The 25,731-nt window shown below is 47.4% G+C and overlaps 1 protein-coding gene across 1 annotated transcript in view; it reads right to left on the reverse strand.

Moving 5' to 3' along the window:
- Window positions 1–618: 618 nt before the first annotated feature.
- Window positions 619–25,731, reverse strand: part of MDGA1 (MAM domain containing glycosylphosphatidylinositol anchor 1) — a 210,061-nt gene continuing 184,948 nt past the window's right edge. Inside the window, 3 exon segments of the mRNA XM_067565371.1 lie at window positions 619–1,419; window positions 3,449–3,557; window positions 5,604–5,734. Coding sequence (XP_067421472.1) covers window positions 1,328–1,419; window positions 3,449–3,557; window positions 5,604–5,734 — 332 coding nt within the window. The 3' untranslated portion in view covers window positions 619–1,327.

Genomic DNA, 25,731 nt, shown 5'->3' on the forward strand with positions numbered 1-25,731 from the left:
TAGTGCCAATTCCATCTCTTGGCTCCTCTGACCATTACGCCAGCGAAGAGAACACATCTGCCGCACCACACCTGCCCTGTGGCTAATGCATCACAGCTACAAGTCCTTGGAGTTCAATCAGAGCGCACCAGGGTGGGAGCCTAGGATGGGCCTATGGTTTGGGGTGGGGAAGTATAAAGGGCGCAAATCCATGCCTCTCCCCAAAGTCTGGAAAGAAATACGGCTTGGGGTGGGGAAGGCTAACACTGGAATGAAGACAGAAATAAGTTAGTTAACCAAAAAAGCTGAGAGGAGATCCTGGCCCTAAGGCTGCTGCAGCTCCCAGTCCAATGTCCACTGACCGGCAAATGCTGTCAGCATGTCAGCACCTTGCCAATGCCATTCCACTGACAGGCTTTTGTCTGTGGCCTCAGCTCCATCATTACAGTTTGTCCATCCAGCGGTGAGAAGTGAAACATGCTGAGAGATATGCACCTGGGGGTGTTTGGCGGCCGGTGCTGCGGTTGGATCGACCCCAGGATTTTCCACCACTCAGTACAATCCAGATGATGGATCCGCTCCTCTGTTGTCTTCTTTGGATTGGAGTTGGGCGGAGGGCACAGGGAACGGGGCAAGGAGTGCAGTGTGGATTAAAGCATAGACAATTAAATATATGGGAGTCTGGAAGATGTGGATGGAGACACTGAAGCACATGCAGCATGGGGCGAGAGTCTCTGGCCACCAGCACACGGGAGGTGAACCGCCCCAAATGGAGGCAGGTGGGATGTTACCGTAGGGGCGCTGCAGCTGGTACACGGTAGCCAGAGCCAGTGGGATAAAGGTGGAGGACGGAGAGCCAAAAGGGGAGCACTGTGGTATGCTGTCTCCTAAGCTGTGGGCTCTGCAGTAAAGAAGGTAACAGTTCTGGTAGAAATTTGTGCTTTAATATATATATAACTTTTTTGTTTAAAACAAAGTTCCCACTTCCCTGAGGAAGTCCTGTCTGATGTTCCCAAGGAAACACGGGGAGGGGGAGTTTCCTCCTTCATTCGTTCTTTAAATTTTTGTCATTTCCATTTTTCTTCCTTCCTTCCTTTCTTCCTCTCTCTCTGTCTCTCTCGTATTTTCTGTTTTTATTTTTTATTTTATTTTTTTTAGACATTATGACTTTCTTGAGGAATCCTCCAGGTTCTGAGTTGGATCCCTTTGCGTGGTCATGCTTGTCAGTCTTTGGTAACATATGGACACTTTGGTGTGTCAGTGAGGAGGGGAGGAAGAGGAGCAGAGGCAGCTGAGTAGGAAAGGAGCAGGAATGTCTTGGTCAGAAGACAGGAGTGCTCACTTGCCATCATCTGAGCAGCACATAAAGGAAAAAAGTCAGTGGCCCACAGAGAGAAGATCTGTGCAGGGTTGGGACACCACCCCCCGGAAGGGGGACCACTGCAGGCCAGAGAGAGAGAGAGAGAGAGAGAGAGAGAGAGATTAGTTATGGAAAACAGACATACCCTGTAGAGCATGTCAATCAGTGTCAGGGCCAGCTGGCACCACAGGAAACTGCATGCTCCACATACGCTGGATACCTGCCGTCCTGCCCTCTTTCTTCTCTCCTTGGGGATCTAGTTGAGAGTGTAGCTGGGGCTAGCTCGTGGGACACTGGCATTTGTACTTGGGCAGAAGTCAAGAAAAAACCAATATCCCTCTCTCCCAGTGCAATGGGGCATCAAACTGGCTAGTCTAATATCTGGCTGCACATCCCATAGCCAGGAGGGAAGGGTCCCTCTTTATACACCTCTCTGCCAGAAAGATAGTGGCAAACTGGAGAGGCTCAGAGAAAAGGAACACAAATGATCATGGGGCTAGAGGGATTTACTTCTGAGTGAAGATTAAAGAACAAAATCTGTCTTTCTTGCCAAAACAATGACTGAGGGGCAATGTGAGATCCACCTAGATGTATGTGGAGGGTGTAAATCTTAAGGACCAAGAAAGATTGTTCAGAGAGGGATGAGCTGCATGATGAAATAAAGCCAAGAAAAACATAGGTTGAATCTCAGAACATATCTCCTGACCATAAGATTCATTAGGCTGGGGAACTGTCTGCTCAGGGAAAAGAGACATTTAGGGACATTGCTAGGGACATTTAGAATGAGACTGAACACACAACTGCAGCATACACTATAGAGAACAATTCTGTCTGGGCCTCGGAGGTGGACTAGATAGGCCCCAATACAGCTATCTCTGTCCGATCTCGAAATTCTAGGATTCTCAGCACCCTCAGTTCTGATGCTGTGTCCTCCTCATTGGAGGACTTGAGCCTTAAAGGCTCAGAGAAGATCTACCTCCTCCCAAGGCTGCTCCAATGATTAGTGTTAATTGGTTCTATTCGTATAGGATCTGCGATGCCTCAGAAGCCTCTCCAGAAATGGTGACCTTGCAACTGCCCAATATCCTGGCCAAAACCGTGGCATATTAATACTGAGTTCTCTGCCCAGTTGAGGGCTTCTGACCTGGTAGCAGGTCCAGCAACACCATCCATATGGACTCTGCTTCATTCTTTAAGCGCATGTTGACCCTAGGGTGTTAATTGCCAGTTCAGCCATAGGAGTTCTGGAGCAACCCAACAGTAATGTCAAGTTGACCATGGGAGAGCTCTGTCCTGAGCAGGGCAGCGTCCCTGGTGCACCCTATCAAGCAGCTAAACACTCCTCCCCTTTTCTCTTGGAAGGCTTAACTGAAACAATGTGTCATCATACATTGAGCAGTAAGCCAAATCCTTCCCCATAAAACTCGTTACAGCCCCATGCACCCTCCAACTCAACCCCCCCACCCAATTGACTTCCAACAGTTATCCTACATGCCACCCACCCAAAACAACCCTCCCCAGACACAACCGACATCCGACACCCATCCTATATACTACCCACTGCATCAAACACCCACGCAGATCCAACCAACATCTAATAGTCACCCAAATATCCATGCAGGCCCAGCTGACATCTAGCACTCCTCCCAACACTTACACCGATCAAACTGATGTCCATCACCTCCCCGACATTTCAGACACCCAACACTCATTCTACATGCCACCCATTGCACCAACATCCACACAGACCCAACCAACATCCCCTCAGCTCAACAAACACCCATCCCACACAGACCCCATTGACAACCAGTTTTCACCCAACGCACCACCTGCCTCCCCAGCGTACGCACCAACCCTTCCACATGACATAGACCCACACAAAGCAACACAGATGTAAAAACACCACAGATACAAACACGCCGCACAGGGCCTAACACTCACCCAGCTACACACACTGTTCACTTATACCTACTTATGCTCCCTCTCTAGTCACGTATGCATGCTCATACCAAGGCATCAGATCCCGCAGACACACATTCACATATCACATTTTTCCTCCAGCAACCCCTCCACCCCGGCACCTGCTCAAGCCTGCTCACACACACTCACCGTCGTTTGTGCCAATTGGCTTCCTGGGACAATCTCCCTTTTTCAGGGCGACATCGTCAATGGCAATGTCCCCCTCGTAGCTTGTGCCGCGGACGCCTTCAAAGATGATCTGCGGACAGAGATGCTGGGCGGTCAGAGGGGTTGAGGTTGCAAGGGAATGGCCTCACTGCCAGGCCATGGGTATGGAACAGGCAACAGAGAGCCATGTCCACAGACACCAACTGCCCACCACATGGGCCACGACCTTGAGGGGGTTCCACCCCCCGCCACAGCATCCCAGGCTCCTGTAGCCCTCTGGTCACTCCCCTGAACAGTCCCTGTTCCCCACAGCCACCTGACTGCCTCACTGACACAGCCCCCTGAGCGAGATTTGTTGCTCTCCCAGCCCTCTGGCCACTCCCCCACAGCTCCTGGCTATCTCCCATGGAGCCCTTCTCCCTCTCCAACCCCCCCCACCTGCTCTGGTGTGGGGATCTTTGTGCTTATCCACCTGACACACCTGCACCATGCAGAGGGTCACTCTCCTAAGTGAGGGACCTGGCATCACCAAAGCACTGGGGTGGGAGTAAGCTGAACTGGGCTCCCCGCAGATTGGAGGCTGCGGTTCCCACTCCATTGCTGGGGTATCTCCATTTAGGGGCTGTAGGGTTCCCCTCCCCACCCTGCTCGGGAATCATGGAGAGGCTGGCTCCTTCCTTCTCAGCCTGACATTCATCCGCCTGAGCTCCCTCTTCTGTTCCCATGGTTACCAAACTCTGCCGTGAGCCCAGGGGCACAGACTCAATCACTACCTGCTGGTGGCAGGGGGGATGCAATCGGCACCAGCTCTCATTCACTGAGGAGATGGGTAAAAGCTAACTTCCGCCCCTCCCGCCCCTCCAGGAGTCCTGCATGGCCGTTATAACCCCTGCCCAGCTTGCCAGGAGAGAGCGCACACTCCCTGCTCGCCGCCCAGACTCAGGCAGACAGAGGCTGTTTGGTGGATGAAGAAGGGGTGTGGGCAATTCCCTAGAGGGCACGACCCCTGCCTACAATGCTAAATCCTCTGCCCATCCCCCTGTGGGCTCACCCCTGCCCCTGGTGGTAAACCCACACCCAGCCTCTCCTGGACTCCCCCACAAAAACTAATTCCCAGTCCTACCTGCACGGGCAAATTTACAAAGACAAACCTGTGTCTGATGCAGCCCTCATGGCCCATCCTATAACAACAAAGCAAGATGCCTGGCCCTTGCCAGTGCAAGAAATCCTACAAACATAGCAACCATGAGCATCCCTACAATTACTGGCTGCTTCGAAGGGACCCATCAGTATAGGATCTGTGACAAGCACCCTCCAAAAAACAAGTGTGCTCAGCCTGTGAAGCTGCAATACCAAACCAATGAGTACTGTACACTATGCCTGAGCGTCTGCAGAATCACAAATGCGTGTGCACATCACAACCCAGCTTTCATGATCTAAGCAATAACAAACCAGCCAACACTGGACAGTACTCTCACAAGCAACTACATTCTTATTTGTTATTTTATAGCACCCCAAAGTACAGGCACTTTGCGACGATACAACAAATCACTGCACAAAAGATCCAGCACTCACAAGCAACCCTCCAACAACAAACCAGCGTGCAGGCCAGTTGCATTAAGCAACCCTACAGCAACAAAAGGGCACATGCCTCTGTACTCAAAAACCCAAAAGAGTGTCCGGTCCAGGTGCCCCCAAGCAACCCTACAGCAACAAACCAGTGTGCGTGGCTTCAGAGCTCACAAATCCCACCACAATAACAAGCTCACAAGTGCTACAGTAACAGTCCAGTGCGCACAGATCCAGCACTCAAAGGCAACCCTGCAGCATCACACCAGTTCCCAGCCCAGTGCAGACTGATAACAACAAATCTGTTCTTGCGCATGATAAAATTAGATGGTTTCAGGGAGGAAAGAGAATGGAGTTTCATGCCACCACAAACCTCTTGCCTGTGATTTTTAATATACTCCCTCTCCACAATCCTGGGACTGGGTAGTTGACACGTGCTCTCCCCTGTACCTTACATACTCTGTCCAGTGCCCATTCGGGAACATGTAGCTGCAGGGCTGTTCTGGTGATGACGCTTCCTAGGCACCACATGCATATGAGGTGGGTGGCAGCTCTGGTGACTCCTTACCTGAAAGGGCCCTGGAGGGTTAATGGGGACATGTGCTTGTTGCCACGCGTTTCCTCTGTTCCCGCTGAGTGACCAGACTTGGGTGTCAATGGCCCGTTTGTTCCGCACACGAACCAGGAGATTCAAGGAGCCTGCAAGAAAGAAACCGGACACTGGAGGCACAGATCAGTCTCCATCAGTTTGCAGGTGTCCCTGAGAGTCCTTCTGAAACTGTGGCATTAAGGCCCTGACGTCAGTGGCACAACAGAGCTGCCCAATGATTTCAATGAGGATTAGGTGCCTATACCTTTGAGTATCTGGGCTGCAGAGACTACCTGGAGCAGAGGACAAAAAGGGATGGGAATCAGGGAGGTCTGTAGGACATGAATAGGTGTGGCATCTCCAGCTCCAGCACTGAAGGGGTGGGCTGAAGTCACTGCTGCTTTTCCACGACCAAAAAAAAAATCCAGCATGTTTTTGACCTCCCCATACAGAGGTATCACAGCTGAGAGCAGGGAGGAGATCATACCCTCGCTCTGTGAGCCTCTGGTCAGTGCAGCTGAGCTGCTATGTTCTTATCTGGGTACTTCACTCTCAGAGGCATCAGGCACAGGGCAGGGAGGAAACAGTCTCTCTCCGTACAGCTCTGGTCACACTGCACCTAGGAGTGTTTCAGATATGACAGCTCAGTCTCCGAGGTGTCCTGGCATGCAGCAGCAGATGTCTCTTTCTCTCTCTCTGGGTCTGGAAGGATCCCTTCTGGGTGCTGCACCGTCAGGAAGCTATCACTAAGTTGGAGGATGTTCAGGGATGCATAATAAAGATGATGAAATGTTTAGCCTCTGAGTGGCTGACTTACAAGGAAAGGTTAAAGGAATGAAATATCTGTAATTTGGTTAACACACCATGATGGGTACAGCATCACTGCAGCTGGGAGCGAGCTCCCCAGCCCAGGTAGACAGACGCACACTAGTTTGACTTGAGCTAGGGTGCTAAAAACAGCAGTGTGGGTGTTGTGGCTCCAGCAAAGATGTAGGCTACCCACCTGAGCTCATACCCCAAGGGTTGGGGGGGTTTGAGAGACCGAGCTGCTACCAGAGCCGCAATGGCAATGCTGCTATTTTTAGCAAAACAGTGTAAATCTGTCTGCTTTGGCTGGGAGGCTAGTTCCCAGGTGCAGTGTAAACGTACACTAAGGGGGGAGAGAGATTGCCTAGAAAAGTCCAAAGGGTGTCAGTGTTAATGGGGAAGAGGGATTGCTTAGGAAGGTCCAAAGGACTGGTAGTCGGAGTAATGGGATTAAACCAAACAAGTTGAATATCAAGAAAATGTTCCCAACATGGTGAGACATAAGACTGTGGAATAGTCTCTGAAGGGAAGGGAAGGAAAGGAAGCCCCACGTCTGGAGTTATTCAAACATCACCATGGGTTTGGGTTTAAGCCTGAACTGGTGAGGAGGCAGGATGGATTGGATGATGTAACATCCCTTCTCTGATTCCTATGAGGTGAATTTGAACACGTGAGGAAAAAATTCCTTGAATGGTAAGAGCAGATCTTTCCCTGGAGGTGCCCATTTTGCACTTAGATGGACACCATGAGCCAAGGTGACATGCAAAACAGCACATCTGGAGAAGTCAGCTGACATCGCATGGCCTTGGGAAATCAGAGATAAGTGAACCCGGGCTCTCCTCCATGGAAACACGGAGCCTGGAATGAGGGAAGTCACGGTGGGAACCTCTAGCAAACGACAGCTTTGAACCTCAGGCTTCCTTATGTCATCCCTGCCCACCGGCCTCAGAAACTCCAAGTGAAGGAATGTCTGACTGAAGAAGGGTGAAGCCTGAATCTCACTGAAACCACAGGGCGAATTGATGGTCCAAGCAGGAACTAAATAACTCCATAGATCAATGTCAAAGAGACTATGTTCATTGCAGCTTATTACAGCCACCAGAGCTGGGAAGGTGAGAGGTGGAGAGAGAGGAAAGAATTAGCATGATGTTGCCAGGGAGCGAGGATTAAAAACAGCCAGGAGTGGGCAAACGTTTTTGGCCTGAGGGCCACATCTGCGTATAGAAATTGTATGGCAGGCCATGCAGAGGGGCAGGGGGGAAGGGGCAGGGTTGTGCGGGGGGGGAGCGGCTGCCGCACAGCGCTGCTTGGGGCCAGGAGTGGCTCCAGTCAGGGCACCGCTGGGCCCACATGGTGGGAGAGGGGGTAGGGGGAGGTGTGGGGCTGGGAGGGGGAGTGGCCACTGCTGCGCTGCACAGCTTGTTCCACAACTTTTCCGTGGACAACTGGTTGAGCTGGAGGGCCTGATGAAAAGCTCAGATGGGCCGTATGCGGCCTATGGGCTGTAGTTTGCCAACCCCTGCTCTATTCTAATCTCATTCAGTGACTGAAGCTAGGATGTGCCACACAAGAGTTTGGCTGAGCAGCAAGTGGTGGGACAAATCATTCAGTAAAAGGACTTTGCTGCCCTAGGAAAATAGAAAAGGCAAAATGGAAGGGGACTCAGAAGAGCATCTGGAATGTGAATTGGTGTCAACTAAGCTCTGGCTGTGAACTCCTGGCTGGGGCCCAAACCAACGCTGAGCTGTCAACTCCAGGCCTCTGCTCTGCAGTAACGGGAAAAGGAGGAAGGCTCTACCTTTTGCCCAACAAAGATCTCTAGTAATAATAATAATACGAATTTCCCAGGTGAGGATCTCAGAGCACTTTACAAACATCAGTGAAGCCTCACAACACCCCTGGGAGGTGGGTCAGTCTCATTAGCCCCAGTCTACAGAGAAGGAAACTGAGTCACTTGCCCAAGATTACATTACAAATCACTATTAGAGCTGTGAAGAGAACCCAGGTTTGCCAACTCTCAGGGCCCTGCTCTAATTGCTACCCCACACTGCCCCCCTGAGAGTGCCTGGAAAGAATAAGACACTCCCCTCGTCTCGTTGGTCTCAGGGGCTACAGTCTTCTGCTCACTACTCTGGTGGATTCATAGGGCCACATTCAGACATGGCAAAAAGAGTGCAAGCCCCTTGAAATCAACAGGGTTGCAGTTACTTACACCAGCTCATAATCTGGTTCAGAATCATAAAAATTAAAGATTTGAAAGATTTACAAGGCCTTCTAGTCCATTCCTTTGCTCAGTCAGTGCTGGTCTGTTTTCTATAATGCTCTCCAGGTCCAGTCTAGCTTAAATGGCTCATGTTGGGAGTACCTCCCCTTGACAATAAACTCTTGGCTCTGACATCCAGATAAGACCATCTGATATTGTTGACCCTGGTCTGAAAACAGTACTGCTTCCATTCCAGTGTAACAACTGGGAATTCTTAGCTGGGAAGATAGGTGGGTTAATGGTGCCTTACTGGGATGACAGTGGTGCCTCCTGCTCCGCCCCACCCCAGCCTTCTGCTGGGGCAGCAGGGGTGGCATGACACATACAGAGAGCCCTCTTCTGGGATTGTAGGGGGCTGAAGTTTCTTTCTCCCTAGACCAGACCTCAGCTTACTTGAAGAGATGGAACATAGATTCATAGACTCTAAGGTTAGAAGGGACCAATGTGCTCATCTAGTCTGACCTCCTGCACAACACAGGCCACAGAACCTCACCACCCACTGCTGTAATAAATCTCTAAGCTATGAGTTATTGAAGTCCTCAAATCATGGTTTAAAGACTTCAAGGTACAGAGAATCTGCCAGCAAGTGAGCCGTGCCCCATGCTACAGAGGAAGGCCAAAAAAAAAAAAAAAAAAACCCAAAAAAACCCCGCAGAGCCTTTGCTAATCTGCCCTGGGGGAAGATTCCTTCTCGACCCCAAATATGACAATCAGTTAAATCCTCAGCATGTGGGCAAGACTCATCAGCCAGATACTTAAGAAAGAATTATCTGTAATAACTCAGAACCCTCTCCATCTAACATCCCTTCACAGGGCAAAGACACATCTACCACCAGCAGCCAAAGGAAGGTAGATCCCAGCCACCCTGAAGACCGGCAGAGACAGGCCTGTCCCCTGCCAAAACATGAGCCCCTCCCCCCCAGTGTACAGGGCTGGGGAAGAAAGCAGGAGAGGGCCCCGTGTCATGATTCAGGCTGATCCTGCTGAGTGCTGGATGTGGCCAATGGAGCCCATGATGCATAGCCTCATGATTTCTAGGATATTCCTCTGAAACCAAACTCCGTGAGCAGGATCCTGCTGAGATCCACAAAGTCCTAACCAATGACCCCATGCAGTTCTGACGACTAGGCACCTCTGTGCAAAAGGAGCCTTCTCTCATCCCTACTAATCCTCTTTGCTCCCTGCATAACTTCCAGCCCCCTGGATAAATACTTCAGATGGATTCAGGTCAAGCCAAATGCCTTATGCTTGTAAGAGGAGCAAGTGTTCCTCTCCTAGAACAGAGGCTGCATGTCCAACCAGTTGTTTATAAAGGATGGCTAATAGCTCCAGGTGGGCATTCCCCAGTAGCAGACACTACAGTCCCTGGGGTAAGGAAGGATACTCTGGTGGTTACAGCACAGGACTATTGGGTTCCATTCCCAGCTCTATCCCTGATTTGCTGTGTGATCTTGAGCAAGTTACTTCCTCTCTTTCTCTGTGCCTTAGTTTTCCCATCTGTGAAATGGGAACAATGATACTAACTCACTTCACATAGGGTGATTAATTAATACTTTAAAAATACTTTGTGAGCCTTGGATGGAAGATGCTAGAGAGTGGGAGAGTATTAATTATACTGACTTTCCAGTGGGTCCATGTAAGAGAAAAATCTAACTGTGACATGCCTCTAGTCCTCAGGTCACAGTCATCAGAGATGGCAAAGCATTTTCCGTTCATTCCCTGGGGGCCAGTGCAGGATGGCTGCCTCCAGTTAGGGCAGGACAAGAAACATTTTTCCTATCCCATGAGAATTTTTGAAACATTCTGAAATATTTTCCTATCTCAAATTGGGATGCAAAGTTGAAATCTCAAAAATTTTCACAAACAGGAAAGCTGAAGAAAAAAAATTTGGTTTGGGTCAATCAAAACCTTTAGATAATTTTGCAGTGTTGTTTCAGTGTTGACGTTTTCCCTTTTTTTAAGTGTCGATTTACTATTATTTCCCAACTCAAACCCCCAAAACATTCTGGTTCGATGAGCTCAAAATGATTTTTGTTACCAAACATTTGTTGAGTCAGGTGCTCCACTGAACCTGAGCCTGAGCCTGATTCACAAATAGTTTTGGTCTCAATGAATCAGCATTTTAATTCTCGACCAGATGTACCTGCAAATCTACCCTCCAGCCTAGTTTTATATTACAGTCATGTACAGTTTCCTGTTTAGAAATCTACATCCTTTTTGGCAGTTTTTGTTGCCTCTTTTCATTCCCCCACCTTTCCCCAACTGATTGTTGTTTAGCCTTTTCTCAAAACATCTGCTAGCGATGCGCAGAGAAGGGGAGGCCAGGTGTCTGTTGGTAGAGCTCTGCAGCAGGTCAGAGTCCACAGAGGCAGAGAGACACAGAGGAAATCCCTGGATGCTGCCAGTCTCATTGGTATCTCTCTCAAATGGGGCAGATCTTGGTACTTTATTTGTTATCTGTATCATTGCATCTTTTCTAATCAGAGGGGAAAATAAAGGCCTGTAATAAGTGCAGAATCAATTACAGCACAAATAAGCTGTGCCTTCTGCTGGCTCCTTAAAGCCTAGAGCTGGCATTTCAGAAGAGTGGCTTGTACACAAAAGAGCACCAGCTGGAATGCCAGATACAGTAACCCAAGGGGATGCCGCTAAATGTTACCTGCTCGCAAGATGCAAAAAGGTCTTATTTCAGTTGCCATGTGATAGAAACTTCACTCTTTCAGAACTGCAACAAAAGTTAGTCACAGCTGGCACAGGTGGCCCAGGGAGCCAGGGAACGGGGACGGACACAATACGCGCAGAGAGGCTTGACACTGGGAATGATGGCAGCTTACGCAGCAATGTGGTGTTTTCCACAGCAGTGTTGGTATGTGTGCATAAGGGTTGCTGTACAGCGAGACTAACATATGGCCCAAAGGGATGATAGATCTAAAGTATGGCTAGAAGGAAGCAAAGTAACTGAGAGAGGAGGTCTAGATAGGAAAAGAAGGACATCTCAGTGAGTGGAGAGAGACAGATAGCTAATATGCATACTACTGTATCCTCTAGCTCAATGGACTGGAGCGTGAAGCCAGCTGGTGTTTGGGATCGCAGTGCGGACCCGGCTTAGCTGTAGGCTGGGGTACAGTTTTGGATTCAGTGGTGCTGAAACTCAGAACAGATGTTCCTGCAATATTCCAGCCCCAAAAGGTGGAAATCTCATGAGATCAGCTCTTCATAAGAGATTTCAGCTGCATTCAGACTGGAGCCAGAAATGAGACTTGGTCCAACTTCAAACCAATCATGCCTGGGGATTCAAGTCTGAAAGGCACCCCAGAAATTCAAGAATAGTTTCGATTCTAGGTTGGATAAACAGAGAGGTAAATCAGAGTGAGAGCTACAGTACAGTAGATGTACAGAGTAGAGACGGTACATAGCGAGGACAGATGCACTACGGATTTGTAGTGCCAACTGTAAGCCTAACAGGAGGGCCACAGACCCTGATCCAGCTGAGAGAGAAGGAGCCCTTCCTTCTGTAACCAGGCCTCTGGCTGCATTCTGGGCATGGCTGTTTATTTTAACACAGCTGATCAAAAGCAAGCCCAAAGATCAGAGCAGGTGAATCCCTGGCTGAGCTAAAGCCCTCAAAAGGAACCTATTACTGTTCATAATCCAGAGAACAAATACAGGCCTTTCTCTTTCTCATTTAAATGAATGATAATGAAAAGCAATCGGTGGCAGGCTTGTGTTCTCAATTACGGTGCTGTGGTGGGAAGCTACCACTCAGAGGTGAGACAGAGAGTGGGGAAAATGATCATATTGGTGATGGAGGGAGAGAAATACTATCAGGCTGCACTGAGCTGTAATTTATAGGAATGCAATTTGTCTCTGTGCCATGATAAGAGGTATTTACTCCTCCATTGTCTCTAATGATGCTTTGTATAGCAACATATGTGTAATAAACACAATTACAGGCTCTCAATGGCCTCCCAATCATTTCACTCCTTCTTTAATAAATGGGATTCCATCCAAGCTCTTTGGAGCCCTAGTCCTGCCTGTTGGATCACTGACACCAGACTCAAGAGCTCATTGCAGACAGAAAGACCCTTCTGCATGGCGAGACCCAGCAGTTTCAAAGAGGGTAGGTTCAGTAGCCTAAGGAAGACTGGTGCAACTGAGCACTAGCTACATGTAGTAAAGCACACCCACAGTCCATAGTCAGGCAGAGAACAAAATATGTATCTCAAAGCACTTTGCATGCATTAATGAGTTAACCTCAGGTGATAGGTACATATTGTAATGAACTGGCTAGTGTGTACGCACACCACTGGAATGGTGTATGCACACATCTATCGAATGCAATCCGAACTGCTCAACTGTGTGTCATAGTCCATATACCGCTAACCAGCAAGGAAGATTTTCCTTTAGCCCAGATAGTAGGGGTCGGCGTTCTTGGAGTAGGAGGATCAGATTTCCCTTCTTGCTAGTGCCGTGACTTTCTAAATTGTTATCTAATGCTGTGTAAATGGCAACATGATGTATTTAAACTGGCAATGTTCCCTCCATGGCAAATGTGTTAAAATTAGCTACATGTGCCCTGGTTCAGGCAATTTTGTTGGGTTCTGCCATGGATTAAAAATACGCAATCGAGTATCTGCCAGAAGAGAGAGACAAAGCCTGGCAGTGATCAGATCTGTATAGTCTCATTATAGGCTACAGCTTCATGGGCAGAAACGTGCAAAGGGAAAACAGAGCAGCATATGCCCAGCTGCATGGGGGTGTGAGGGTGCCTTGCTCTTTGCCTCCCCACAGGCCAACTTCATCCTTGGTGCAATTTGACATCAGTGGACTTATAATGCAACTACTGGGGGGGAATTTGGCTCGTGCTATGTAAGCCGTAATTAGGGGTAGGTGCTCCAGCATACAGAAATGAATGACACGAGGCATTTATTAATTATACTACAAATAAGGAGGAAAATGCTGCAGTCCATCATGCAAAATGCCCCTGGACCTTGTCTGATGTGAGCAAGAGCCCTTCCCGTGCGAGACCGACAGGATTCGACTCAAGAGATTTATAAATTGTGTAATTTTAAACTAATAATTTTTAGCAGTGTGTTTAAAGAAAGGAGGCCCCGCTGAAAACACAGCCAAAGCAAAAGAGAGGGAGGGGATATGGCCTAGTGGTCAAAGAACTGGGAGTCAGGATGCCTGGGTTCTAATCCCAGCTCTGTCTGCTTCACTGCGAGACCTTGGTAAGTCACTTTGCCTCAGTCATCTCATGTGTAAAGAGAGGCTAATCAGGGCAGAGGGAGAGAGAGAGGATTTGGGGTATGCAAGTCCCTCACAAGACAGGCTGACTAATTCCAAATCCCACCCCAAGCTGATCCCCTGTGCGCAGCCTCCCCGTTACCTCAAGCCCCACCCACCTTTCTCACATGGCACATGGGAGTCAGTATGCCAATTTGCAAAGATCAAACAGCGCTGGGTGTAGCGTGAACTAAATCCACCTTACAGCAGATTCCCTTTGCCTGTCACCAGCTGGGGCCCATACTTGGATGCCCTCAGAACAGTTGTTTGGCTTATGAGTCTATCAGTCTCTCCTGGAGGTCCCTTCCCTGACAAGAATAAAGACGGCAAGAGAGGACAGAGCCGGCAACTCTCTCAGCTGGACACTCGATTATTTACAGCCCAGCAGTGCAGAAAATAAAGAGCAGCTTGAACTGAGTCTTCAAACACCTGCATTCCCCCATGCAGCGCAAGGAAGGGTTGTGGGAGAACCTCCATTACAGCTCTGTATCTCAGTTGGTGTCTATGGAGACAGTACCTCTCAATACTTGGACCAACCTCAATCTCTGGCCAGTTGGAGGCAATTCCTTCCCCCAAGATAATGAATTGAAGATCAGGGCCCAGAGTCACTCAGGTCTTTGCCCCTATATTTGCAATGAGGACTCAGATTTGCCCTATGATCTCAATGTCATGATGATCTGACTCCCCCTTTACCTTCTCTGAGGGTTGCTCTGTTCTGCCGACATGCTGGTTGTGCCTCTGGCTGGACTGGTTATATTCCCTTACTGACCCCACTTCCCACCAGCTCTTGCTAGATGCTTCCAATCAGCTGAAGACAGATCAAGGACTGGGTCCCAAATGCAGTGTTATTATTCTTTTAGTACTGACGGTGCATTGAGCGTACCAGAAGACAGCATCCCGACCCAGCAGGGCTCAAATCATGGTATGGTAATTTGGACATTGCTAATAGACCTGTGCCTTAGACATGGCCTTCCACTATACATTTGACATCTGATATTTTATAGCACTTATCTACCAACAGCACGATGCAGGCTCTCTCCTATCCTTTTACATAGTCACAGAAGGGAAGGCATTTCCATTAGAGTACCTATTGTCATACAATACAGCAAATGGCCTTTTGGTCTGAATGTCTCTGGCTTGTCTTCAGCCCAGGTTGGTGTCAAGGGTCTAGTTATCATCGTCAGAGCTCTGATTAGACTAGGCTAGGTCTAGCTACTTAAAGGGACCACCCTCCTTCTGCGTCCCCAGTCTACGATCTATAGGGATGTTGCTTCTGACAGAGGCCAAGCCGGGCACTTGGACAGAAAGCCCTAGACTGCAGCACTCCAACTCTACAGACTGGGAGGAAACGGTGTCATTTTGTCTAGGGCTTGTCCCTGCTTCCACTGGAGTCTATGGCAAAGCTCCACATGACATTAACCCCAGCCGGATGAGGTGCTCATGGTACAGGGCAACCTTTCCACAGACCTTCCCTCTGCAAAGCAGGCTGTACAAGACCAATATGATTGTTCCTTGCGCTCTTTCTCCAGTCTAACCCATGCAGTACCACTTAACTCAGGGGGGAGCAGAGAAAATGGCCCCTCCCCACACAACGAGAGCTACTTCTCTTCATTACTGTATTTGGTGCCTAGATACCGCAGCGACAGACAAATTAGACAAATGGATCAAATTCATCAATTTTTTTTTAAAAGGAGAAAGCCCTGGCATGATCCCATAGTGAAATAAATATACACCCGGAGGTGCAAACTGTCATGGGAAGACTGATCATGGTGCAGAAGGGAAAAATTGGGTTTTACCATCATAAAGGACAGACGGGGGCCAGTGTTTTTGTCTGCAACATGGTACAGCCGGCATGTGAGTCAAACCAACCCAGTGAATCTGTTTAGTTCAGATGCACCTACGTGTGCTGTAGACACTGAAATAAACACAGCTGCCTTTTCACTCTCAGTACCACCAGATATGTGCACCTTCGTAGGTCCTTAGCAATCCAGCGGGGGAGTCACCGAATGCACATGCATGCTATGCTATTCTCACACAGGGCAGACACCTGCATTCAGACTCTGAGTCCAGTTCCTGCCACACCTCCTTTCAAAACCACCATACATAAGGGTCACACACCCCAGCCCAGCCCAGTTTACACCAAAGAGAACCCAGCCCTCTTCCTCTAGTGCAGTGGTTCTTAACCTTTCCAAACTACTGTACCCCTGAAGCCTGAGTCCCACCCCCACGGGGCTGAGGCATGTAACTAGTTTCATGGCGCCCCTGTGGCTCCAGGCAATTGCCTTTCTTGCCACCCCCAATACCAGCTCTGCACTTGCGACCCCTCTAAAACCCCAGGTTAAGAAACACTGCTCTAGTGCCTGCGATGGCTTTCCCCAACCCTCCACTAGGTTTTTTTGTAGAGCAGCTGATCATTAAGCACAAACCCAATGCTCAGTGCAGGTAAATCCCAGGAGCGAGCTGAAGGCCTCAAAAGGAATCTATTACTGTTCATAATCCTGAGAACAAATACGGGACATCCTCTGTTTCATTTAAATGAGTGATAATGGAAAGCAATCAGCACCAGGCTTGTGTTCTCAATTATAGCACCATAGTGGAGGTGGGCATGGGGGAAGAAGAGAAATCATTTTAAAAAACCCTTTGCAGGGCACATGTAGTGAATACTGAGGGAGTGCGGCTAGCTTCCAGTGCCATCTGCTAGAAAAGGCTGGATCCTCACAGGAATAGGGAGTATACACAGTCCCAGTAGGTTCTGCAGGAATTTCTGTAGGACCTCTTAGAAGATATACAGGGTGCTTTGGTGGAGATTTGTATCCCAGACTCCAGTTCTGATCTGCATTTTATTACCCAGACAGCCACCTTTCCTTTGGGTCTAAAATGTCTCTCCAGTGTCATTTCCACAGAACCAGTATGGAGCTCAGCTTCCACATCCTGTCCAGGTTAGCTGGCCAGATAACCAGTGCAGGGTCCAGGCGGGTTTGTACACGGGGCGGCTAGCTTTTGCCACAGCTCGCACCTGCTCCTGCTATTGATTAGTCAACTGGAATACAATATTTTAGGATCTCACCTAACTTACTAACTTCTGCTTTTCCAGTAGGCAGGCCCCACTTTGCCCTGGCCTGGGAGGTAGCCCCCATGCTTGCAGCTAAACTGCCATGCCTTGCCCATCAGTCCTGGATCCAATCTTCCCCTGCACTGGGCAGCGTAGGATTCTCAGTGCAGTCTGCTCAAACCTCAGATCTTTATTTCCAGTTCAAGTCACGGACCTTCCACATGTTCTTCTTCCCCTCGCTGCCAGTGGTTAAAAGTTAACATCCAGTCATTGGTCTTCCACTGAATCTCCAAGGCAACTGCATTCATCCGTTGGCAGCCCTTGATAGTTCATTCAGACCAACCCAGACTGCCTACAACACCAACACCCATCTCTTAGTCCCCCTGTCCCAGAGGAGAAATTAACTCCTCCACACCCCAGGGGGTAACAAGACAAAGTGAGCGGGTAAACTGAGTCACACATTTCTTCATGAAACAAATACAGAGTCTTCCCACGTTCTCCACCATTGGTGATCTGGTTCAGAAAACACAGGCGCCCTTCCCTCTCCCCACTAGAAGCTTTGCCTAGCTCTAGAACCAAGCCCTCTGGAGGATTTTGAAAGGTGTATCTTCTCCCCCACTCTAACTCTTCATGTTTGTTGCACCTCTGCACCTGGAGGTCCCAGAAGTACTGGACACTAACAAAGAGGGGAGATGTTGGGTTTGTTTCTGCCATGAGGGGAAACGGGCAATACTATACACTTGGCCTGTGCCCCGAGATTTTCATGCCAGTTTTGCAGCCTGAAGCGACTGGGATAGAGCCAAAGGGAACGCTGACCCTTTTGAGGTTTGCCAGTCACTTGCTCACCCATTGTTTGTTCCATGACATGTTCAGTTGCCTCCAGGAGAATACGCCTCAGCGGTGCAGTGCAACACAGAGCCCTCTCTCCTCTCCCGCCTCCCTCTCTGCTTTGATAACCGCCCCTTTCATCTCTGCCACAGGAGACAGCCTGGCCCCTCGCTCCCTTCATGCTCTCCTCTCCCTGGGCAAGAGCATTGCGCTGGGCTTGCTCTCAGTTTAGCAGAGACAGAAGTCTGCTTCATAACGATTCAGAGGGTTCAAAGAGCAGAGCAGCTGAAGAGAGAGACAGAGGCTTGGCTGCTCCGCTTGTACTGCCTTAGCTGGGTTGGCAGTCACAGAGACAGAGGGTAGAAGCTTCCTGGAGCCCCCCAGGAACAGGCAGAGATGGAACTGAGCACCTACCACTGACCAGGATGAAACTGACATATTTTATTGGGGAGAATTTGCCCTTCCCTGTTCTCTGCCTGTCAGCATCCTGCTTTCCCCATTTCCTCTAGGCCTATGCCATGGGTCACCTACCCGCACGTAGCTCCTGAGACTTCACCTTGCACACACTCACCTTGCTTAGTGGGGAGCAGTTCCCTGCACTTTCAGCCAGCCACAGCTTGGGCTCCCTGTCCACTGAAGTCCATGGGCTCCCAGCCCCAAGACAAGAAGCCAAGTGCAGGGCAGTTGCTGGGCCCCAGATCTGTAACAGCTGGTGCATGCCAGACAGCTGGGATGGGTCAGTGCAATGCCCTAGCAGGTGAGGAGAAGGTGAAAGAGGAGCAGGAGGGCGCACCTATCCTTCCTGTGGAACTGAAGGTGCTGCTCAAAGTTTGTCCTCCCACTGACTCCCCACCCACAGTATCCCATCAGAGGTGAGGCTTGCAAAAGGACTGAATGAAGGAGAGGGGAGTGGCCTAATGGATCAGCCCAGGGAGGATGTTTTAACATGTTCCATTTGTTTCTATTTCTGGTTTTCTGGCAGGACCAGATTATAGCAAGACAGACCCTTCTTATTCTGACTGCCACTGGAAATTCTGCAGGAAATAGGCTGTTCTGGTGGAATTCCCAGCCTGGTTCTGCCACCTCGAAAGATTCAGGCATTAGGGTGCCTCCTAGACCTCTCAAAGCCTTTTACTAGCTGGACAGCCAAGACTGGAAGCGATGGTCTTAACTGCACTTGCATCAACAATTTCGGGTATTTTAGCATTTTTCATGTAACAAAATGCTAATTCCCAATGCACAATTGTGCCTCCCTAAGGCCCATAGGATGGGGCTGTTGGAAGAGGCAGCTTATAAAGACAGCATACTGGAGTTTAGCCTCAGCAGCCAAAAGGCAGTATTCTACTTTGATACACGTAGGAGAACACCAGCTGGATGTCCCAAGATGCACCTGGAAGGAACATTAGCACGTCTCTGTGTTCAGTTGAATGTTCCTGAACCAACTAACTGCATGGTAGATGCAATCTTCATTGACACCTATATCATACTGGGCGGTGGTGAAGCAGCTAAAGAGAAAAGAAAGATGGCCTAGAAATACTTAAGGGGAAAGAGGATATGCTGGTCGAGCTCCCATTTTCTGATTTTCTCTCTTAAATGCCTGATAAGTTTTGAATCCAGAGATTTCAGGGTTTGAATAATGGATGAAAAAAACCTTGTGCCCTGGAGGGGTGGCTGGGCTGCAGTTATACAGCTGCTCAACCTGGTGCAAAGATTCAGTAACCTTAAGCCACATCCATCGTTGGAGACAGAGTGGGGTCTCCTCTGAGCAGCTGGGGGTGACTGGGTTAAGCTTCTTTCCAAAGGGACACCCTTCATAGCAACTAGAAGTGGGCGAACAGTGCCAAAGATTATCTGCAGATATTCACTGGAGTCGGTAGGTGAATTGCCTGTTTGTACCCATTGTAGCCAATTACTCTATTTATCATTAATTTATTGTGTGATGTTATGATTAGCTAACATGTCGCGTTTATCATTGTAGGCTAAATAGATTTAAGTTAGGATTACAGAAGTATAAGATTGGTCAGTAGTTAGAAGGGCTAGGTATGTATTAGGTATCTAAGTAAGTAGGGCTGAAATGCGAGACCTACTGGCTAAAGCCTGTAAGATTTTAGCTCAGCCATATTAGGCCATGGGCATAAGAAATTTTTTGACAAAAGTAAGTGACCAAAAAATGACCCGGTGCCACAAGATCATGGGAAAAGACATACTAATGGGTGGTATTGTGAAAAATTGACCGTAAGTTTAATTTTGAGTACAAGATAGCCGGTAGTCACAGTGTTCTAACACATGCCCTAACTGCAGGGTATACGTCATGCATAAATGCTAATGAGAATAAAAGGAACTACAAACAACCTATGAAAAAGGGGTACCCCAATATTCTTGGGGGACACAATACAAATAAGGAAAAAGAGGGTGGACACCTTCAGGCACCTGCGCGGAGAGTAGATGTGGTCAGAGTCACAAGATAAAAGAGGGCTCCCAGACTGGGTAAAATGAGTTCCCTACGGGAAAACTTCAGCAGGGACCATCCCTCTACTGATGATCAATTGGCAAGGCATCCATCAGACCCTAAGAATATCATTAAGGATGGGAGTCTGACTCTATTTGTAATTTGTGCATAGGTGTTTATAGGATTTTGATATGCATGGGTAATCATATCCTTAATTGTAACTTTAATAAAACTTGTAAAACAGGCTAGACCTTGTGCTTGTGAGTGTATGTGTGGTCCCTATCCCTGATCTTTATGTGTTCCCAGAGGCTCTAAATCTGAAGCAAGTAGCAGAGATGACTTTCGCTCTGTTGAGCTTGGAACTGTAGCCACCAGAGCCGAACCCCTGGTAGTGTAATCCAACATTACTAGATTCATTTTAAATAAAATTAAAGGCTACAGATTGGTGCCCAGTAAGCTGGGCGCTAGAGAACAAAGGAGAAAAGGAGAGAAAAGACCACCTTAGATAACCAGGGAATGGTTTATGTATTGCTCCTTGTGAAAGTCAATTAATAAAAATAATTTCACACAAGTAGGAGAATCGTGGTATGCTCACAGTCCCTAGAAGAGGGAGGCTTCTCTTTCGCTTCTGCTTGCTATTGAATTATTGTGTGGTTTTGCTTGTTTGTCCATGTAATGTTGTAAGAACTGAGCTCAGGCAAATTTAAAGGGGAAGTGTCCTCTTATTGATACTGCAAGCACTGAAAATAATTAAGATGTCCCATTAATGAGTTATATTTAAGGAGAAGATTATCATAGTGTGGTACCAAATGGAAAAATAGCAGTTGTGTGTGGGAGATCCAGCACTTGCGAATGGGTAGAGACCCTATCCAGTGCGTCAGATTAATAAGGTCCCCAAACTTTGGACTCCTCTGGACTGCACCATCGATGGACGACCAAGGAAATCTTTGTGGGGTTACCTTGATCACCTCCCTTCCTCTTGGTGTACTCCAGTTGTTAACAGCGGAAGGGGAAGGAAGCACCACAGGCACGTGTCAACAGGAGTAACGCTTATTTAAATTAGGGAGCAAATAATGGAGGGATGCCTTCCTTATAGAGAACTCCTACGACAGTCATTGAACAAAGTCAGGTGCCAATTCAGGGGGTTGCCCTAACGGCCCTACAGATACCCCTCTAAGCCTTTGGCCAGGACTACATTGACAGCTACGGTGGAGAGTCAGCAAAAACTCTGAATAATCAAACCCTCATAGACCACCCCGATCCATGGAATTTAAGGTGTTCCATTTTTGAGAAAGAAAAAAAAGAAAAAACCTCAGGAGGTGAAGGGAATAGTAATGCATTGTGCATATATTGCATGTAACACTTTAGAGAGAAAATTGAGAAGGAAAACAGAGCAGTTGGATCAAGCATTACAAGCTTTATCACAGGAGAAAGGGATTAGTGAGACGTTGAGAGAGCAGCTTATTCAGACACTGGAAATAAATTCAGTGTTTATTTATCAGAGAGATCGTCTTGCAAAAGAACTGATTTGCTGCAAGCAGCAATTACAAAGAGCTGGTTAAGAGATTACAATGTGGAGAGATCAAGCAACAATGGGTCAGGAACATTTATTTGGGCAAGACGTTAAAAGAGCAGAATTAGTTCAGAGAATTGAGGTGTTAGAACAAAACTGTAATATTCCAGAAAACATGCATTATCAGGTAGTAAATATAGAAGGTGAAATTGGGCAGGAAATCCAAGATGTCCCAAAGATACAGAATGAGAAAGACGTATACACAGGGATGTAGTTGCCACCTGTATAGGTTGTTAATATAATACCAGATAACCCAACTTCCCATATCCCAGTAGCTAGGGTGGGACCTGGGAAAGAAAAGCCAGTGTTAGGACATAGACCATCACCCCCACTTATCCGGTTGAGAGCTAAGAGCAGACATGAAGAACAGAAAAAGATTCCTGAATGTTCTGGGAAGTTAGAAAAAGAGGAAGTGTCAGACACAGAAAATTCGGAGGGAGCGCAAGGGGAATTTGAAGAGGCTGTCAGCAGTGAGGCAAGGGAATAGGGACACACAGGCAGTCTGGGAGAGGGATTAGGTGAGGGGTTAAATGTTGAATGATTGGAACAGGAGATGGAACAAACAGCAATTAATAGCTGTCATGAGAATGAGGATCCACAAGGACAGACAACACGAAGCCAAAAGGCCCTATGCAGTTTTTTTCCCCAAAGGAAAACATTGCAGAGGAAGGGCAGATGTGCAGGCATTAGTGACTAAACATATAGAAGTTTTCGCTAAACACAAGCATGAGTTTGGAATGATGGCATTGCCTATTGTAATCACAGGAGGAAAGATTCCTCCACAGAAGGGTTTTTTTAGGTTATTACCTTGTCTCGAGGAGGTTGAACACCAGTCCAACAGAAGGCAGATGCAATTCGAGTATTGCCCATGCCCACTGACATAACTTCTTTATGATCTTTTGTAGGATTGGCGGGACACCATCGAGACTTCATTCCTAACTTTGCTTCCATTGCAGGTTCACTGTATAATCGCCTGAAAAAAGGGATTGATTGGGCCAATGCAGACCAGTGTGTGAATGCATTTGTAAAATTGAAGCAAGCGCAATGCAAGCACCTGTGCCGCTCGCTCCAGATTCCGGCAAACCATAGAAGTCTCTCTGAGGGCAACTGCACTTGCAACGGTAGCTTCTAAAGAGAAGCATGGAAAAATCAAGTCAGTAGCTTATGTCTCTAGAAGAACAGGCCTAGGGGAATTTCAATATTCCATGTGTGAAAAATATTTATTGGTCACCAGCTGGACAACCAAGCATTTTGCATTTTTTAAATTGATCTAAACTAGGGTTGTCAAACTATTAAAAAAATTAATTGTGATTAATTGAGAGATTAAAAAAAAATAGTCACGATTAATCACAGGTTTAATTGCACTGTTAAACAGTAATAGAATACCATTTATTAAATATTTTTGTTGGGGGGGGGGGGGGGGAGGGGAAGTATGTTTGCGTGGTGGGGGAGCGCTGTCTCTTTAAGCAGAGCACTCAGGAGCCTGAACGCTTTTTTAGCCAGCAGCAGTTGCTGTCTGCCGCACCCACTCCTGAGCCAGCAGCAGGCAGCCTACCCCTGCTCCCGGACCCCAGCTCAGTGGCGGCCAGATACATGGGTGGGAGGGAGGTGGACACCCTGACAACAGCTCCCCTGCCCCACTTGTCCCTGTTCTGCACAGCAGACAGGAGGTAGGCTCCCAGTCTGAGGCAGCTTGGCTAGGGGCGGCTCCATCGGGGGAGGGGAGGAGATGGGAGCAGCACTGGAGCAGGGTGACAGGAGAAGCGGCACCGCTGCCCCAGCAGCATGAAGTGGTGCCCTCCTGAGCTGGTGCCATGGTCCATGATTAATGCTCGTTAAAAATGCATTAATTTGTTTTGAGTTAATCGCATGTGTTAATTGCACTTAATTGACAGCCATAATTATTATTTTTCATTGCAAATATTTTCACTGTAAAAAAAGATAAAAAAAGATAGTGCAATCTACAAGCGGAAGCATGAAGGGCCATATGAATGTTTAGCATATCTGGCACGTAAATACCTTGCAACGCTGGCTACCACAGTGCCATGCAAATGCCTGTTCTCACTTTCAGGTGACATTGTAAATAAGAAGTGAGCAGCATTATCTCCCGAAAATGTAAACAAACTTGTGTGTCTTAACTATTGGCTGAACAGAAGTAGGACTGAATGGACTTGCAGGCTTTAAAGTTTTCCATTATTTTGTTTTTGAGTGCAGTTATGTTAAAAAAAATTCTACATTTGTAAGTTGCACTTTCATGATAAAGAGATTGCACTACAGTACTTGTACGAAGTGAATTGAAAAATGCTATTTCTTTTGTATTTTTAACAGTGCAAATATTTGTAATAAAAATAATAATATAAAGTGAGCACTGTACACTTTGTATTCTGTGTTGTAACTGAAATCAATATATTTGAAAATGTGGAAAAACATCCAAAATATTTATAATAAATTTAAATTGGTATTCTATTATTGTTTAATAGTGTGATTAAAACTGCGATTAATCGTGACTTCTTTTTTTAATCTAGCTAATTTGTTTTACATAAATTGCTTGTATTAACTGCGATTAATTGACAGCCTTAGTTTAAACCCTGCAGTGGTTAGTTCCACACACACCCCTCTCCAGTTCTTGCTTTCTAATTGAATCAAGGACGGACAGGTATCTAATTCTCAACTGGCACACTGGACTTTGTTGCTGCAGGACAAGGATATAACAGTGACCCCAGTATGGATCCTATCTCCATTACCAGATACCCTGTTGTATCCTGGGAACCGTTGTGTGTGCCAGATGTTGATCAAGGGAAAACCTGGACCCAGTTTTTCACTTTAATACCTCCCAAATAAAAATCATAGAAGAATATTGCTTTTTCATAGATGAGTCAAACTACTATGATCAGGGAAAACCAATACCTTCTAGTTTTTATTGTTCCATTCTCTAAATAGGTGGAAGCATTTCCTCTTAAGGTAAAAGCTGCTTTAGACACAACAAAGATCTTGGTGGAACAAGTCTCTCATGGGAAATTCGCCACTAGGGTAGAGTCAGACAGAGGAACACATTTTACTGGACAAGAGTTTGATAGGTGATTACAGTTGTTGGGAGTGCAACAAAATTGCACATTCCTTATAGGCCTCAATCATCAGGGATTGTAGAGTGAACAAATTGCACCATCAAACTAATGCTGCAGAAATTGATAGATGCCAATGGACTCAGTTTGGAAACCCTGAATCCACTCACTTTAATGACACTCAGGGCAACTGCAGCTGCCTACACAGATCATATACCCTTTGAGTTGATGAGTGGGCAAATTATGCGAATGCCAGATCATCTTTTGTGGCATACCAATGGCACAAAGCCAGGGCCAGAATTAGAGACAGGTGATCCAGGCGACTGCCTGGGGTGCTGGACTTGGAGGGTGCTGGGCTCGGGGTGCTGTTTTTGTTGTTAGCGACAAAAGGGAAAATAGAATGTTTAAAGTCAAATGTTTCAGGTGTTCCATATGTGGATAAATTATGCATGCAAATCCTGCATCAAAGTTGTGGAATGGCTATAAATTCAATACAAAATAAGATATTCAAAAGTATAACAAATGGGGGGGGGGGGGGGAGGGAGGAGGAGCACCGAAGACTCTCCTTGCCTGGGGCACCATTTGGTGTAGGGTGGGCCCTGAACATAGCTAGAGGGAGTTAAACCAGAAACCTAGCAAGCATTACAAAAACATTTGAATCAAATTCAATTGCAGGTAGCTGTTAAATTGGGAAAATCTAATAGAAGGCAAAAGCCTATTTTGACACAGGCCAAAAAGAGAACACTTGGGAAATTGGAGATCAGGTGATGCTCCTATCATATGCTGT

Source organism: Emydura macquarii, unplaced genomic scaffold (genome assembly GCF_026122565.2).
Source record: "Emydura macquarii macquarii isolate MOO-44397 ecotype Brisbane River unplaced genomic scaffold, CSIRO-AGI_Emac_v2 contig_2676, whole genome shotgun sequence".
NCBI classification, from domain to species: domain Eukaryota; kingdom Metazoa; phylum Chordata; order Testudines; family Chelidae; genus Emydura; species Emydura macquarii.